General features: G+C 54.4%; 1 protein-coding gene across 2 annotated transcripts in view; it reads left to right on the forward strand.

Moving 5' to 3' along the window:
- The window catches only part of Atpalpha (sodium/potassium-transporting ATPase subunit alpha), a 116,948-nt gene that overhangs the window by 20,520 nt on the left and 81,878 nt on the right, over positions 1-14,550 (forward strand). The window contains exon 1 of one of the 2 annotated variants that reach the window (XM_089549849.1): positions 2,102-2,244. The exons of the other annotated variant lie outside the window; for it this stretch is intronic. Within the exon in view, the coding sequence (XP_089405975.1) occupies positions 2,221-2,244 (24 nt within the window). The 5' untranslated portion in view covers positions 2,102-2,220. Of the gene's footprint in view, positions 1-2,101; positions 2,245-14,550 lie in introns of those variants that run through there. 2 annotated transcript variants of the gene reach the window in all.

Genomic DNA, 14,550 nt, shown 5'->3' on the forward strand with positions numbered 1-14,550 from the left:
TTAGCGCGACACAGCGTCCCACTATTTCGGGAGCCAGTAATTATAGGGAAAAGAAAAATGGGCTCCCGGCGTAAATTGTTCCCTGGGCAGCCGATGGGAACTCATCGATTTAGTTACATCCCGACGACCTTTAGCTGCGCGCTGGCGTGTAATCGTCTGACAGAGATAAATCGAAAGCAGGCGACAAGTTCTCGCCGCTCAGTTACCGAACCCTTTTTCAGTGGTGCCCGCCTTCATGGGCAGGGTCGCCCTTGCGGCACCATGTCGTGCGCATGGAGACGAAGAGGCCATTTATCCACATGCGCGCGAGCGAGCTGGGCTCACAGCACGGGCTGGTATCTAATCCGTTCAGTTGAAATTGACGTAATCACGCTTGCTTAGTTGGTTTCGACGTGCCAACGCCGACACTGCGCTCTAAGATACGCGCCCTCGCGGAGGGCTCCGAACCGCCCAATAATGCTGTGCGCGGGAGTTTTGAATTCGACCTTTTTCATCGAAGTGCGGCCGGACCGAACACGCGGACTCACGCCCGCGGCAGTGAATTGCCAAAGCCGTCGAGCCACCTCGACTAAACGCGACCGGGTCATGCATTCTCGGAAATCTCTGTAGTAGCGGCCGCACTCTTCGCCCGTTGTTGCTCTGCTCCACGTGTGTGCGTGTGTGTATACGATTCTCCGGCGCCGTGTTTTTGCCGCGGTCGTCCGGCCGGAGCGCAGCCGGTTTGATCCGGACGCCCCCGGTCGGCTCCTTCGCGGGAGGGCAAGCACCGTTGCGGTCTGTGCTTGTGTGTGTGTGTGTGTGTGTGTGTGTGTGTGTGTGTGTGTGTGTGTGTGTGTGTGTGTGTGTGTGTGTGTGTGTGTGTGTGTGTGTGTGTGTGCGTGTGTGCGCGTGTGTGCGTGCGTGTGTGTGCGTGTGTGTGTGTGTGTGTGCGCGCGTGTGTGTGCGTTGCGCTCCAAAGTGGCGCGCTCGCAATCTTTCCTTCCTTTCTCCTAGACGAGGGCCCCGCGGGAAGTAAGCAAGCTAGCAAGCGCGGCCGAGGAGTGGGCTGTCGCCGTTGGTGTCGCGCCGGTGGCGTTCTCACGGTGTACAGGTCGGGCCGATGTATACTGGCCGATGCATTTGTCTCGGATCTCTTCTGTCTCCGCCCCAAAGTACGTTGGCCGCGAGCGCGCTATCGTACCTATTAACTTTGATTGTGCGTCCAGAGGCTGTACATGAGTGAGTGGAGTGAGGCTAGTGCAGAAACACCCCTGTCCAAGGAAGCGCGTCGAGGAGTCCATGGCGGTCGAAACTAGTTAGGAGAAATGTATACGGAGTGTCTCATAGTTAAGGGTGTTGTCGCGTGTGTCATTCAGCTTTGAAAAACGTTCGAACGGTGGTTGACAGCAGCGAAGTTCCTATTTGAGGATCGAAGTGCGCTTCGAAGTTGGCTACGATCTTTCAATGCAAGGCGGCCTCGGTCCTTCGGCACGAAATTTGCTCAGCAGTCGTCAACAAGGAAGCTTCGAAGTAGCGCTTACGAGAGCAGTCGGAGGTGTCATTATGTGCTCCCTGTGACGTTGCATGACCTATCTTTCGACATTCCCCGCTAGCGTCGGTAGTTCGCGTTTACTAAAGCTCTGCAACGCCGGTCGAACGTCGCTGAAACCACTCTTGCAGTGGCAAGGCGAAAACTAATGCGCTGAGGTGGTGGTCGCCATTGCCGGCTTGGCGGGCAAGCGACAGCAACGCTTCACCGGGGGCTTTCCTGAGCGCGTTGCGGGTCGCAATCTCCAACTGTATTTCCTAGAAGGCCAGTGTCCCAGCCAGCGGTATCTTCGCTGTCTTTTGTTTCAGTTCTCCCTGCTGGCGTTTTCGACACGGGTCCGGCCGACAGCAGCTGATTATATTCTTCCCTATTCTCTGTCGACACGTGTTTTACTCTTCGCCCACCTGGCAAATCGCGTTACCGTTTTTGCGTGGCGCCACCACGGTCTTGTGTACCTTACTTCTTTCCCCCTCCCTCTCTCTCTCTTTCCATCTCTATCTTTTTCAAGCTGAGCGTCCGTCTGCTTCGCTCGTGTAAACTTCCGGCGTGCTCAGCTCCGCACGAGCGGTTTCGTGATTCCGCTTCGGCGCGCGTCGATTGTCAGCAGCCGTAGGCTCGCGCCCAGAAGTGGGGGGCCAGTTCGGTCGCTCCAACTCCAGGAGTGGCGCGCTCAGACCCTCCGCTCGGCTCCGATGGCGCGCGCTAAAATGCCCAAGGTGAAAGCTTTTTTCTTCTCTTTTCTCCCTCTGTTTCCTTCGTTTGTTCGTATATTCGTTCCTTCAGTAGCTGCACGCTCCAGTGATTGCAGCAGCCGTGGCCGCTGTTTTGCCGTCTTCGCCCTTCGGTTTCTCTGACTCCGGGCAGTTTTTATGGCATTTTTGCCCTGTCACTCTCATTGTATTGTTTTCTTGCGTTCTTGCTGACTCTTGTGAGAGTGTTCGTGCGAGTCTGCCCTCGCTTGCACGCGATTCGGTGTTCAAGTGTGCCCGTTCTCTAGGTATAGGCGGAAGCACAGTTGGAGTTGCCTTGTTGTTCTCACTTGTGCTTGGGGAGGGGGGTCCTTCGTTGGGTGTTTCGCCGCGAGTGATTTTGGCCCAACTTCCTTTTCTTTTCCGCCCCGCAGCCTTATTTGCTGTGGTGTCGAAACGCGCTTGCGCTTTTTTTTTGCTCGATCGAAGTGTCCGCGTAACCACGGTCGCGGCCCTCAAACGCGGTTATGGCGCCGCTGTGACATTTTTCGCTACCTTGGAAGCGTCGTTGAAGTTAGCCTCGGTTCTGTTTTTTCTCCCCATTAACCGCTGAAAATCACGCGCCGTGGTTTAGCGCAACTGGTGGTTGGAAGCTAACTTTAGCGCTTGACAGAAGGCCACGTCGCTAATTTCGCGACCGTGATGCCGATAGTTTTGGACGCTTGTTTTGCCTCTCATGACTTTCGAATGGAACGACTAGCCACCAAGTTCCACGAAAGAGAGGGGGGGGGGGGGGGGGGGATTCTGCGCTAGCCTTCCTCGAGGCTGGTTCCCTGCAGCTGGTTCTTTCAATTTGTATTTTTTTAGCACCGCACGCACCTAAAAATTGCGCAGTTTGCTTTAACCTGCACCGTTTTCTCGCACAATTTTGCTGGAAGGTGGGCCTTCTACATAGCTGCATTCGTAAAACTGCCCTGTGCACCATCATGTCTGGTTACCTAAGCCGGAGGAAAGAGGGCTCTGCCGGTTACCTTTGCGGCAGAGTTGTTAAGCTCATATCTCGCGTTTTAATGTCTTCCGCTCTCTTTTAAGCTTTCTTTTCCTTTCCATCAGCTCTCTGCAAGAGCCTAGTTTTTATTTGCTTTATGTGCTCAACTCGCTATTTTTTTTACAATATTCAATTTCCCTGTCGGTCATTTCAGCTACTAAGTCGTCTGGATAATACTATCTCTGAGGGAACCGGCACGTTAAAGAACCCCAGGTGGTCGAAATTTCCGGAGCCCTCCACTACGGCGTCTCTCATAGCCTTAGTCGCTTTGGGACGTTAAACCCCATAAACCAACCAACCAACCAAAATTAGTTCCATTACGCGGAGTCCGATTAGGATCTTGTCCGTACGCGCGATGTGGACATGAACGGAAGCGTCGGTTTGAATAAACCGAAAGTTCGAATTAAGCGAGTTTGGCTTTGCGAGGTTCCTCTGTTTAAGTACGCCAACGCAAGCTAAATTCTACGCTCCCCCACGAAATGTCAGCGACGCCTCAGGGGTTCCTTTGGGTCGGATTCCACTGATGACGTAAGCTGTCCACGTCACGCGGAAACAGAGAAATGGGACGCGCCGCGGAAATCGAAGCTCGCGCCTCGTTGGACTGCGGCCGGTGAACGGGCAGAGCGGCGATTCCGCGCTGCTTCGTGAGCGCACGTGTGGGCGACGACGACCGACCGGTCCGGATCGCGCGGCTGCCTGGTCGTCGTCGACGACGCGGTCCCAAAGAGGAAAGCGAAGTGGCCGCATCCTTTTCCGCGTTGCCCGTAGTGGGATCCACCGCCGCCGTCGTTCGTTCATTCATTCGTTCACATTGCGCGCTCGTGACTGATGCTCGCCTATATGTGCTACACGTACACGAGAAAGAAACCGAAGAAGGGGCTGCCATGAGTGCGGCGGCCGAGTCTGCCGTGGATGTCGAAAGGCCGGCAAATGAGGAAGTCTGCCGCCGCGCTGGCCCCGAAGGAAGCGAGCGAGGGGGTAGCCCCGGCCTTTTCAGAGCTCGTAAGCTGCCGGTTGCCCTTGCCGTCGTCGCATTGCGCCCCGTGTGTTTCTGCTGCTCCCTGGTCTCCTGGCCAGCCTGGGCTTGTCGACGGTTTCTCATTCTTCGTCGCTTAGCTGTAGTTGCCGGGCTGTGCGCTGCGGGCACGTTTCCTGACGGCGAATGGAGGGCGCCATCCGGTGTCGGCACGCTTTATGCAGACGGAGGCAGTGGCTGCATTCAAATGACGCGCTTGAGTTTTTTGACTCGACCTTCAGTGCTAGCGGCTTGCACAATGCCTACTCGGCGTAAGGGGGTATATAGATAATGCTGTTAACGTCGTGGTGTCTCGGAGGTGAAGTGTTAAGCAAGGAAGCTGTCTTACCGTGACTGCTTCTTATGGTGGGTATTTTAGAGTAGTAAGCACGTACCCTGGGTACGCTTACTCGCCCTTTTTGTCGTCTCGTAGTTACGTTGGCGCCAGCTTAGCAGTGGAATTTTTTGCATATCAGCACACTGGCCAGCACCGCAGGAAAATGGGAGACAATCGAAGGGGTTGCGCTTCACTCTCCTCAGTGTGCTTTCGTCTTATCGCGGTGCCGGGGTTTTTACAGTGCGCTTGCGGTGTCCGGGCCTTTCTTCCTCGTTCGGGCCCTTTTCGCTTTTTTTTTTTCTCCACGGATGTGTATCTAATCGCTTCGCTTGATGTCCTGGCTAGTTGTTACTACCCCCCCCCCCCCCCCTCCCTTTCCCTTGACTTCTTTGTTTTCCTCCGAGTGGTCCGCGAGACTATTACGTGTGCAGAGAAAGGCCGGTCGCCTTTGTGCTTGTCTCGAAGGGAATACGGAGGATGTCCGGCTGGGCGCGTCCGAGCTTGTTTGCCTGTCAGTACTCCGCACAGCAGCTCACTCGACTGTGTAGCGGCTCGTCCATTCTGCTGCGTCGACGGCGACGAACAGTTATCGCGGTGCTTCCCCTGTTGACAGGAAGCGTGTACGACGTCGGGCTCTTTAACTGCGCACAGCTTGAAAATCTTGCTGGGTGTCCGCGCGCTCTCGGCTGTTCGTTTTTCTGCCGCAAATTTTTGCTCTTTACTAATTTTCATAGATCGTACGTATACAGCGTCGATACGGTGAAGTATTGAAGGAAATTTAAGTTTTCGCGGCATATGTGTGTGCAGTGATTTCACCACTGATTGGAACTGCGTATCACTCGATGCTGGCTGAGCTTACCAGACGGCGCTTTTCAAGTGCTGAGTGTTGTTTCCTTCTTTTGCTGCCTTTTTCTTTCTTTTTTTTTCCCAGTCAGCGCTGTATTTGAGTCTGAAGCCGAATCGAAACTTTGCGACTTATTGGGCCGTGTTATTCGAAGCTTGGTCACGCTTTGTAATCCAGGGTGGGGAGGCGAAACGATGTCGTAGTATACGCTAGTGAATTTTTAAAAAAAAATTTCAATGCAGAAGTCTGCGCTCTTTGCGTGTGGGTGCATTCTCGACATCCGCTCCAGGCAGTGTCATTGCCGTCGTTCTCCGGTCTGTGCTTAGTTTCATTGAGTCAGGTTCTCAGTTTGGAGTAAACAGGGCACCGTTTAGCAGGTCCATTTCTACTCCAACTGCATAGCTGCGGTTCATCTTTCGTTCTTACGGGACATTAGTCTATACGGGCCTGCATGTGTGTGCGAACGGTGGAGTGTACGAAGCAGCCTGGCATGCGGCGGTGTTGTTCAGTGGGGCTGCAACTCCGTAGCCTCCTGAGTTTTCCTGCCTCCGCGAGTGCAACAGGGCTTTGCAGGGCCCCCCAGCTTCTAACTCCACTCTCTGGTGTGCCACCCTTCCTAGAGCTGCAGCGGCGGGCTCCGGAAGTTTCTATTTGAGGGGCCTCCTTCCTTGGCGGTCCCGCTTAAATTAGGCGGGTGAGCAAGCGTGCGACTAGTGCGTGTGCCTCAGCGGCTTCCTCCGTGCATGCATCGACTATGTTGTTTTTTTTTTGTTGTTCTTTCTGAGGCTGAACTGGGTTTGGTTAACTTGTGACGGGCGGCAGAGGCTTCGCGGAAGCTGTCGAAGGTGTGACGCGAGGCGTACCCCGTCCGTCGTTTCTCGCCCTGCCGGCCGTCCCTTGTTTTTGTTTACGGCTGCGCTCGCGTCGAGACGCTGAGGGAGAAATGTAAGCTGGTGAAGAAGCTGTTGGCAGAGAGAGAAGGTTGCGACTACCTGTAGCGGCGGCTGAGTGTCGGCAACATTGAGCTGCCGAACACGGGTATAACACGGGGTCGCAGGTTTTGATCTCAGGTCTGCACTTTGATAGAGGCGATTTTTCAAAGACGCACGTGTTCTATAGGTTTCTAAGACGACCGGGTTGTAGAAATGGACCCGGAGCTATTCCCAACTTCGTCTCGCAGCCCAAAGCGTTACTTCTAACCAGGACTCTTTTTAACAACGCGGCAGTTCTGTTTGGCTGCTCGTTGCACGTTTGGCGTTTGTTTCGGGTGGTCGACAGCTTGTTTCGTTTCGCTGGCACAGTCTCTCTTCACCGCTGCTTCCGAGACGGCAGTGCGCGGCATATTGGGTGAGAGTTATTGCCGCGAACATCATCACTTGCGGTTGTTGATGGCCATCTGTCGTTCGCCAACCAACAAATGAGCCGCTCAAAGCTCGGCGTCGATCGATTCTGCCGTCACGCTTGAGGTGATGTATGTGCGGGTCTCGTGTGTTTCGTGAATGTGTTTGACGCGGCACTCGCCAGCGCTGCCGTCGACGGCACCCGTAGGCGTGTGTTAAATCACCCCGCTCTTTCTTTTCGTATTCCATTAACTGCCTCGCTTAGAGTGGCGTGAAAGCTTGCTCACGTTGCTTCGTTCAGCGTCAGTCTATAGCTACTCGGTTTCGGATCCCTTCCTAGAGATCTATTCTGCGCCGAAACTCTCAACGAGAGGTATTCAGGCTGTGTCGACACGTCTCCGCCGCTGTTCGCGCTCGCATCTGGTAGTCGTGCATTTATTAGGCAGCTCTGCGCATCGGTACTCTGGGGCGCACTATACTTTGAGTATCACCAGGTCTTCTGGGTGGAGGACAGTATGGTTCCAATCTCGCGAGATTACACTGTACAGTTAATCTCGCGGCCCCTCCAAACATCGTAATTTGGAGGGGCCTTCTGGCTACTTCGTTGTAGCCGTATCTTAGTTATAGCCCGTGTTGACCGAGCTTCCAAAAAGAATCGCCATTCCTTCGTTACATCCGTTATTTCGTTGTAAACGGTTTGTTTATAACGAGGTTCTACTGTAATTGCAGGCTGGCTGCATGATTTGACCGGACTTCCATCAGGACTGGTTATATAAGCGCCGTACATAAATGTGTTTGTGTAACCATATATGTTTTATGTGTCGCTGATGCGATTTCCTTCAGGCAAGCCCCTGAAATGTGCTTATGTGAGTCTACATTGCCAGTTAGCAAGCTATGATGAGAGCTGGCTGGTTAGTTAGCTAGTACCTTCCGCGAGAATACGCCTTTCATTCCAGCAGTGCTGCGAGCGTTGCATCTCTGCTCAGACCCGCGGAAAACAATCTCGCGTACGACAGGAGTAGTGTTGACTCTTGTCGGATCGGGGTTTTGTGCTCCCAGCATGTGGATATGTCCCCGAGCGTTCTCCTGTGGGCGCCTCCCGCCTCGACCGCAGCCTACTTCTGCAGCCTTATTGCTTTAGGCTGCTTGTGATAACCCCGCGCACTGCTTCTATCCTCATCCGCCGCCGCGCCCCAGGGATGCAGAAAGAAAGAAAAAAAAGCTCCGCCACCGTCCGCGAACCGTCAAAATCGAGTTCCACCTCGACGCCACGCCGCGGAAACGAGCTTAGGACTGGGCGTCCAATTTGTTTCGCGCATCGCCGTAACCGACCAGGCTCTCGAGTTTGGGCGGCCCTCTCTCGCTTATTGGTGCCTCGTTTTTTTTTTTTTTTCAAATTGTTTTTTCTGCCCTCAGCGTCGTCTTTCCTCCTTAGCTAGCTGCGTATCTTCCGTTTGCAGCCTCCCTTGCTACCCTAGCACGCTCAAGCTAAATCTGAGTTACGCTGCGCAGGTTTTCGCGAAGTCGTGGACGTACGCGTATCACTTCCGGGTTTCCCGCACTGTGACAGTGGCGTCATTACTGATGCATTACTGTTGGCCGAGCATAGTCGATGACTTCTTGCACAAGGCGTACCGGAGGCGGGGAGCCGGCGTTGATACATTATTAACCCGCATAGCATATTGAAAGGGGCCGCGCGCATTCCCGTGCGCTCCGCACGGCTCTGTCTTTTCGCGCATGTATAGAGTATGTGTAGCGCGTGGCGAATTCTAATGACGGGGCGCGCTGCGAGCTGGATTGGAGAATAGAGCGTTGATGGAATGGAAGCTCTCGCCCGTGGAAACGAGGTACAGAAGTTGGCATTTGTCATTACGCTGCGAACGGCGCGCCATTTCGTGTAGAGTGCGTCAAACCGTTTTTCTTACACCTGCTTTGTTCTTCTAACACTCCGCAATGAGGCTGAATACAACTGAATCGAAGTTGAAGGTGTTTTCACGTGATGCGACGAGCTTGAGCGTCAGCTGTGAAGGGCAAGGAGCTAAGGTGGTCATGTATGTGTTAATGGGTCATGGTCGTGTGCAAGTGATTAAGTGGGTCACATAAGCCATTGACGATTGGTGGGTTATTTGACGATGAGCCGCACGACTCAAGTGACCCACGAGGCAGTGAGTCATGCAGTGTGACTGGTGGGTTTAGTGACCGACAGTGGCGTTATTGAAGATTGTCATGTGACGGAGCCATTTCGTGCGAACGACGCCATCTCTGCGCAAGCCTTTAACAGCTGGCTTTGTAAAACACAAATTTGGGGAGGGGGGAGGCCATTGATCAGTTGGGGGGCCGGCCTGCGATCTTTGGAGTGTAGTTCAACCTATAGGCTGCGTGTGTGGCGCGACTTCAACGTTTCGCCCTCCCGTGACGTTAGAAAGTGAGAGCTATATGTGCATCTTCCGGTATAGCACCCCCCTCTCCCAGGTTTTCTCTTAGAGAGATCTGATGACAAATTGAAGTTTGATTCCATCGACACATCATGGCATATCCTTGTCGCAAAGACGATGATTTCATTGAAAACCGCTTGCTCTCGCTTCGCGAGTCACGGAACAAAGACCGCGGTGCATGCTGCACGTGCGCGCCACCGCACTGCTGTCGCGAGCGGGAAGAGCGCGTAGGCGTCCTTGACTTCGGCCGCTGACACCGTGGCCGCTGTCTCGTCAGCCGCGAAGCTCTGAACCTTGGACCCAAAACGTCTCCGCCCACTGGTCTGTCTGTATGCGGCCGCACGGCAGCATCCGCTTGTCACGCTGCCAAGCCTCGCCGCCGACAGCCCGGTTCCAAAAGAAAACGCCCTCGAAATGCACCGTTGCCCTACACTCTGCCAAAGTGCGGTTCCCGTCAAACTTCTGCAGACCGGAGCGCTGTTGCGGTTTGGAGTTTGGTAGCCATATTCGCGAGTGTCTGTGGGCTGGAAGCTGTCTTCTGTTCAACACGCTCTGCAGCTTACGCATTCGTTTCATTCTTATGTTCTGTAAACGTCTGATAGTCAGCCCTGCGACCAGTAATCTCAACTGCCTGCAGCCGCTACCGCGGTCTGGCACGGCAATGCAGTATATCCGAAGCTCGCATGGTATACACCACTTTTGCTCCCGACTGTAAGTGGAAGTTTGGGCGTTAACTCCAAGAAAGGGCGCGCAATACGGTTTTTCCATTCGTTCGCGCCGACTCTGCGTAACTGTTGTTCCGCCTTGGCGTAGTAGAGAACAGATAAAGGGGAGCATGAGTTGATCGGTCGAGGCGAGTGCGACACGGTATGCGACCTCCTTGCACACCTGTAGTCACCGCCACTGTCAGATGAGATTATGCACCGAGCACGCCCTTCGTGCGGGTCCCCCTCCAGACGGTGCAAAAAATGGAAATAGGGCAGCGGGCAAGTTTCCTGCTCCGCCAGTCGACAAGCCGCCGAGGCCGGACTGGACGAGGGACACCGCCGCTGGCCTCGACTTGCAGCGCACGCAGTTTTCTTCGGCCGCGAAGACCGGCGTACAGCAGTACAGTCTGCGAGCGCCGAGCTAATCCTTGCGCCAGTCTCTGGGTCAAGGCTGTCGCTACGGTACGCTCGCTGGCCAGCGTCTCCCTTTCTTGCTTCTTTCCTCCTCCTCCTCTTCTCCCTTGGCTGTCGCGTGCGAAGCAGCTTTCCTTTCTCCCTTTCTCGTGAGCCGCTCTGGTGTGGCGCTGCGCTTCGCTCTCTCTCCTTCATCGCCCTTCCCATCGGGTTCCTTGAGCTGTTATCATCGCAGGCGGTGGCGCGTGGTCAGGGGCATGTGTGTTGAGCCACTGCTACACTCGGATACAACTCAAGAACGAAGCGGCTTTTCCGGAACCCATTCAAGCCAATGGACTCAGCCGATTCTCACGACCCTGCTATAGTTAAAATGGAAGGAGGCGACTATCCCGTACCACGGAGGGGGGGGGGGGGGGGGGGGGGGGCTATCTCCTTTCATTCGCCACTCCCTGCATTGTCACTTTAGCAGGCTCATGAGAAGCGGCCGACGCCATTGGCTGAAAGGGGGTCACTTGGCGAGAAAAAGCCGCGTCATTCTCGAGTTGTTTCCGACTATAGTGTCGTGCACGCTAACCCTTTGGGTTGCGGAGAACGTGGGGGGAGAGGCTTGCAAAGATGTGATGCAGTGACTAGGCGGCGAAGTGAGTAGTAAGCCTCGGTTGGAGCTGATCCGGATAACTACAAATAGCATTTAGCAGCTTGAGTGTTCGCTGCTGGGGAACGCTCGCGTGTGTGAACGTACCGTACACATCATTTGGGTGCCTAGGTGAGGGGTTGTTAGAGTGGTGGAAAGCGCAGACAAACGCCGCAATATCGCAGGAGTGCTAACGGGAGGGAGAAAGGTCAAAGTTATTTCCATGTCGCCGCGCCCCGAAGCAGTTCACGACTGCTCCCCGTGAAGCTCGAGTGCACTAAGGGTGAAGAACGTTGTTAGTCTCCTCTTCCGAGCCAAAGTTGTCGCTTGCGTTGCCAAGGGGTGCTGAGAAAGGAGAGGCATAGAGGCTTTCTGCGAAGTTGCCGCCTCCTCCCCTCTCCGCTTTCCCCCTCGTTTACGAGTCGCACACTTTATCGCGCGAGGTTCGTAACGCCATCGCAGCATGGAGTACGTTACGAGCGCAAGTGTGTGTGTGGTGCGCGTCGCACCGCTCGCTGCGCCCTCTCGCCTCGCTTTGTTGCTGCTTGTTGATTTTCTTCTTTTTCTTCCGCTCACTCGCCTGACCGCGTCTGCCTGCCACTTCATGCAGTGCTCGAAACTGGGTCTCTCGCGATACGATTTTCGAGTGGACAGCGCGGAGACTTGCGACACTCGGTAGCAGACTCCTTTCTCAACTTCGCGCTGTGTCTTCCGATTCTCCCCCTTGTTGGCTCGGGACTTGCTTTTTGGTCTTTATCTCCTATACTCCGAAGTATTGGGAACTCGCCGTTTTCTGCCGATCTAGAAGCGGCCGTTTACTGGGAATTAAATCGCGCTTATCGCGCGTCCTTTGTTTCGGTTCCTGCCCAGTGCTGGAAGTCAGGGACGTCGCGGCTGTGTAGCGATCGCCGCCACTCGACCATGCCGTCTCGTTTTTCGCTTTTTCTGCCAACTGCCATCTCGTTGTCTCTCGGACGCGAACCTGTGCCTCGTCGGGGTGTCTGTGTTGAGCGTCGTGGTGTAGTCATCATCGTCAGCTTGACTGCGCCCACTGCAGGGCAAAGACCTCTCACATGTCTCTACAATTAATCCAGTCCTTTGCCTGCTGCGGCTACCCTATCCCCGCAAACTTGTTAATCTCATCCGCCCACCCAACTTTCTGCCACCCGCTGCTACGCTTGCCTTCTCTTGGAACCCACTCCGTTACCCTTAAGCACCATCAATTATCTTGCCTTCGCATTGCATGCCCTACCCAAGCCCATTTGATCTTGATTGCGAATAGGATGTCATTGACCCGCGTTTGTTCTCTCACCCACTCTGTGTGACGTAATGACGAGTCGCGCTTTGTGGGCTGTCATTCTGAAGCTTGAGTACTGTGTTCAATGTGCATGACCCCTCCTTGCCTTTCAGTTCCTGCATTTTTTTTATTTTCGATATTATTACCTCTCGTTGTTCCCGTTCATTTGTTTGTCAAATTTTACAGGCTTCTTATTAGTTGAAGCCTGCGGTGCTTACGTTATATTAATTTAGGACTATTCTTTCAAGCCCGCTACCGAATTCAGGAAGTCTGTTTATACGCGGCGAGGCGTATAGTTATGGCTGGTACCTGGCTTGTGGTGATTACGGCAAATGCCTCGATGGGAGAAATGTAGAACTTATTGAAACGGCATTTTACAAATCAGAATTTCACGTGGTTGTCTCTATAAACTGTTCGGTCCATGCTGACTTCGCAGTAAGTCGCTGCCATTAGATCCACTCAGCGTTGGTGGTAAAAATGGGTGTTGGGAGACAAGATTGAAGACCTTTCTCTCTACTCTCGGAGCTCGAGCGCTGAGTGGCAATTTTTGGTAGTCGGTTGAGCGCGTTGAGCTCGACGTAATCACCAGATGTACGTGCATGGGATCTTCGTTTTTACGAGGTTCTCGGTGATGCAAAGCGCTTGGTTCGTAACGTTGTGCGGTAATGGCGGAGCGAAGCAATCTCAGCGCATCTCCTTCAGTAGTGAGAGTCTCGGACATTGTGTCGCAAGCCTTCCTAGCAGATAAGTTGAAAAAATAAACGCTCCTGGCAGGCCGTTGTAATCTCGCTCGGCGCTCCTGAAGAGACGAAGTCGGCACCTTTTGTAATCCTGTCTGCGCCGGAGACTGTTGTTCCTCCTGTTGTGCTTTCCTTCGGGGCCAGACTTGGTTGAGAACTGTTGTAGAATGAAGCCGTGCTTGCCCCGGGGAAGGCGCGGTGCAATTGTCTCTGCGGAATCCCTACTGCCGGTGGCGATGTTTCTCGCCTTTTAAAATATGCATCTGGAGCTTCGGGTTCAAGAGGTGGGGAAAGGCTGTTGGCGCCATTTCACCACGCGGCGTGTAATGGGGTTGGCGCGTACGCGCAGAGTACGGCCCGCCGGCGTCTTTGCGGAGTGCCGGGAGGAACGGGAGAGGTTCTCCATCGTCTCCACCGTGGTGACTCCATCGTCGTGAGACCCGCGAGCTTTCCTTATGCAAAGCCAGCGTAACGACTTTCGCCGGGAGCGGACTTACGATGAAGGCGCATGGACAGAGATCGTTGGCCAACGGAGGAGGGGGGGGCGGGGGGACCAGGTTGAAACCGGGCTTAATATGCGTCAGGCTGCCCGGACGCAGCCGCAGTGCAAGCTAGGCTTATTCCACGCGGAGCTTGATTCGACTAACTGCCCCGCAGTTAGTGCAGTGTGGACCGAAATCTCCTGAAATAAATGGCAGGGGGCGTGACGACTGGTGAAAGGCGGATGGTTTCTCCGCGACGTCATAAATTAGTGCGCTATGTTATAGTCGTTGAGAGGCGTTTAAGCGAACTGTGGATGACTTCACGAAGCCAGATGAAGAGCGCTATCAAACGCTCATATATCACGAGAAAGACTCGGTCAGCGGTGACATAACTTTTCTTGCATGAGGGACATCTGCTGAGGGAAAGTGTTAGTTGAGAGGCACCCGCTTCGATGTTTTGGTTCGACTGTGGAACCGTGGACGGTCACATTCAAACTCGCTTGCGAATTTTCTTCGAGCTCGGAGGTGTGCCAGACCTTCCGCTTTCGAACGCACCGCTCGTGCAGCTGGAGAACATGCAGAGGGGTGATAAAAACTGCTTGAAATCCGCTCACACTATCTCAGATGCGGAGCTAAGCCGAGGAATCTCCTATACGGCTGGCAACGACGCCCTTGGCGGTGGCGACGCGCGGCTTCTGCATCTACGCGTACCGTCGTGGCGTCGGCAAAAACTCGCGCGCCCCGCCTGAGAACTGGGTTGAATAGCGCGTTTTGGGCGCGCGCCTCGTAAGAAGGAACCGGTTGTGCGCGCAGGGGCCCCGGCGTCACACAGTCGTCGTTTGGCTCGCGGTGGCTGCGTCATTCAACTGCCGCCACGACGTCGCTGTGCCGCTGCACGGGGACGATGCTCCCGCGTTGCTCCGCGCTGTGCGTCCTGACGACGCCGTAAAAAAACGCCATTGAGCGCGTCAGGGCGCTTGGCTCGTTCGGGGGAGACCCTCCATTATCCTTGGCCGTATAGCTAGCTAGCTGTCGCAGTA

Source organism: Amblyomma mixtum, chromosome 6 (assembly GCF_055824585.1).
Source record: "Amblyomma mixtum isolate Tamu chromosome 6, ASM5582458v1, whole genome shotgun sequence".
Classification (NCBI taxonomy): domain Eukaryota; kingdom Metazoa; phylum Arthropoda; class Arachnida; order Ixodida; family Ixodidae; genus Amblyomma; species Amblyomma mixtum.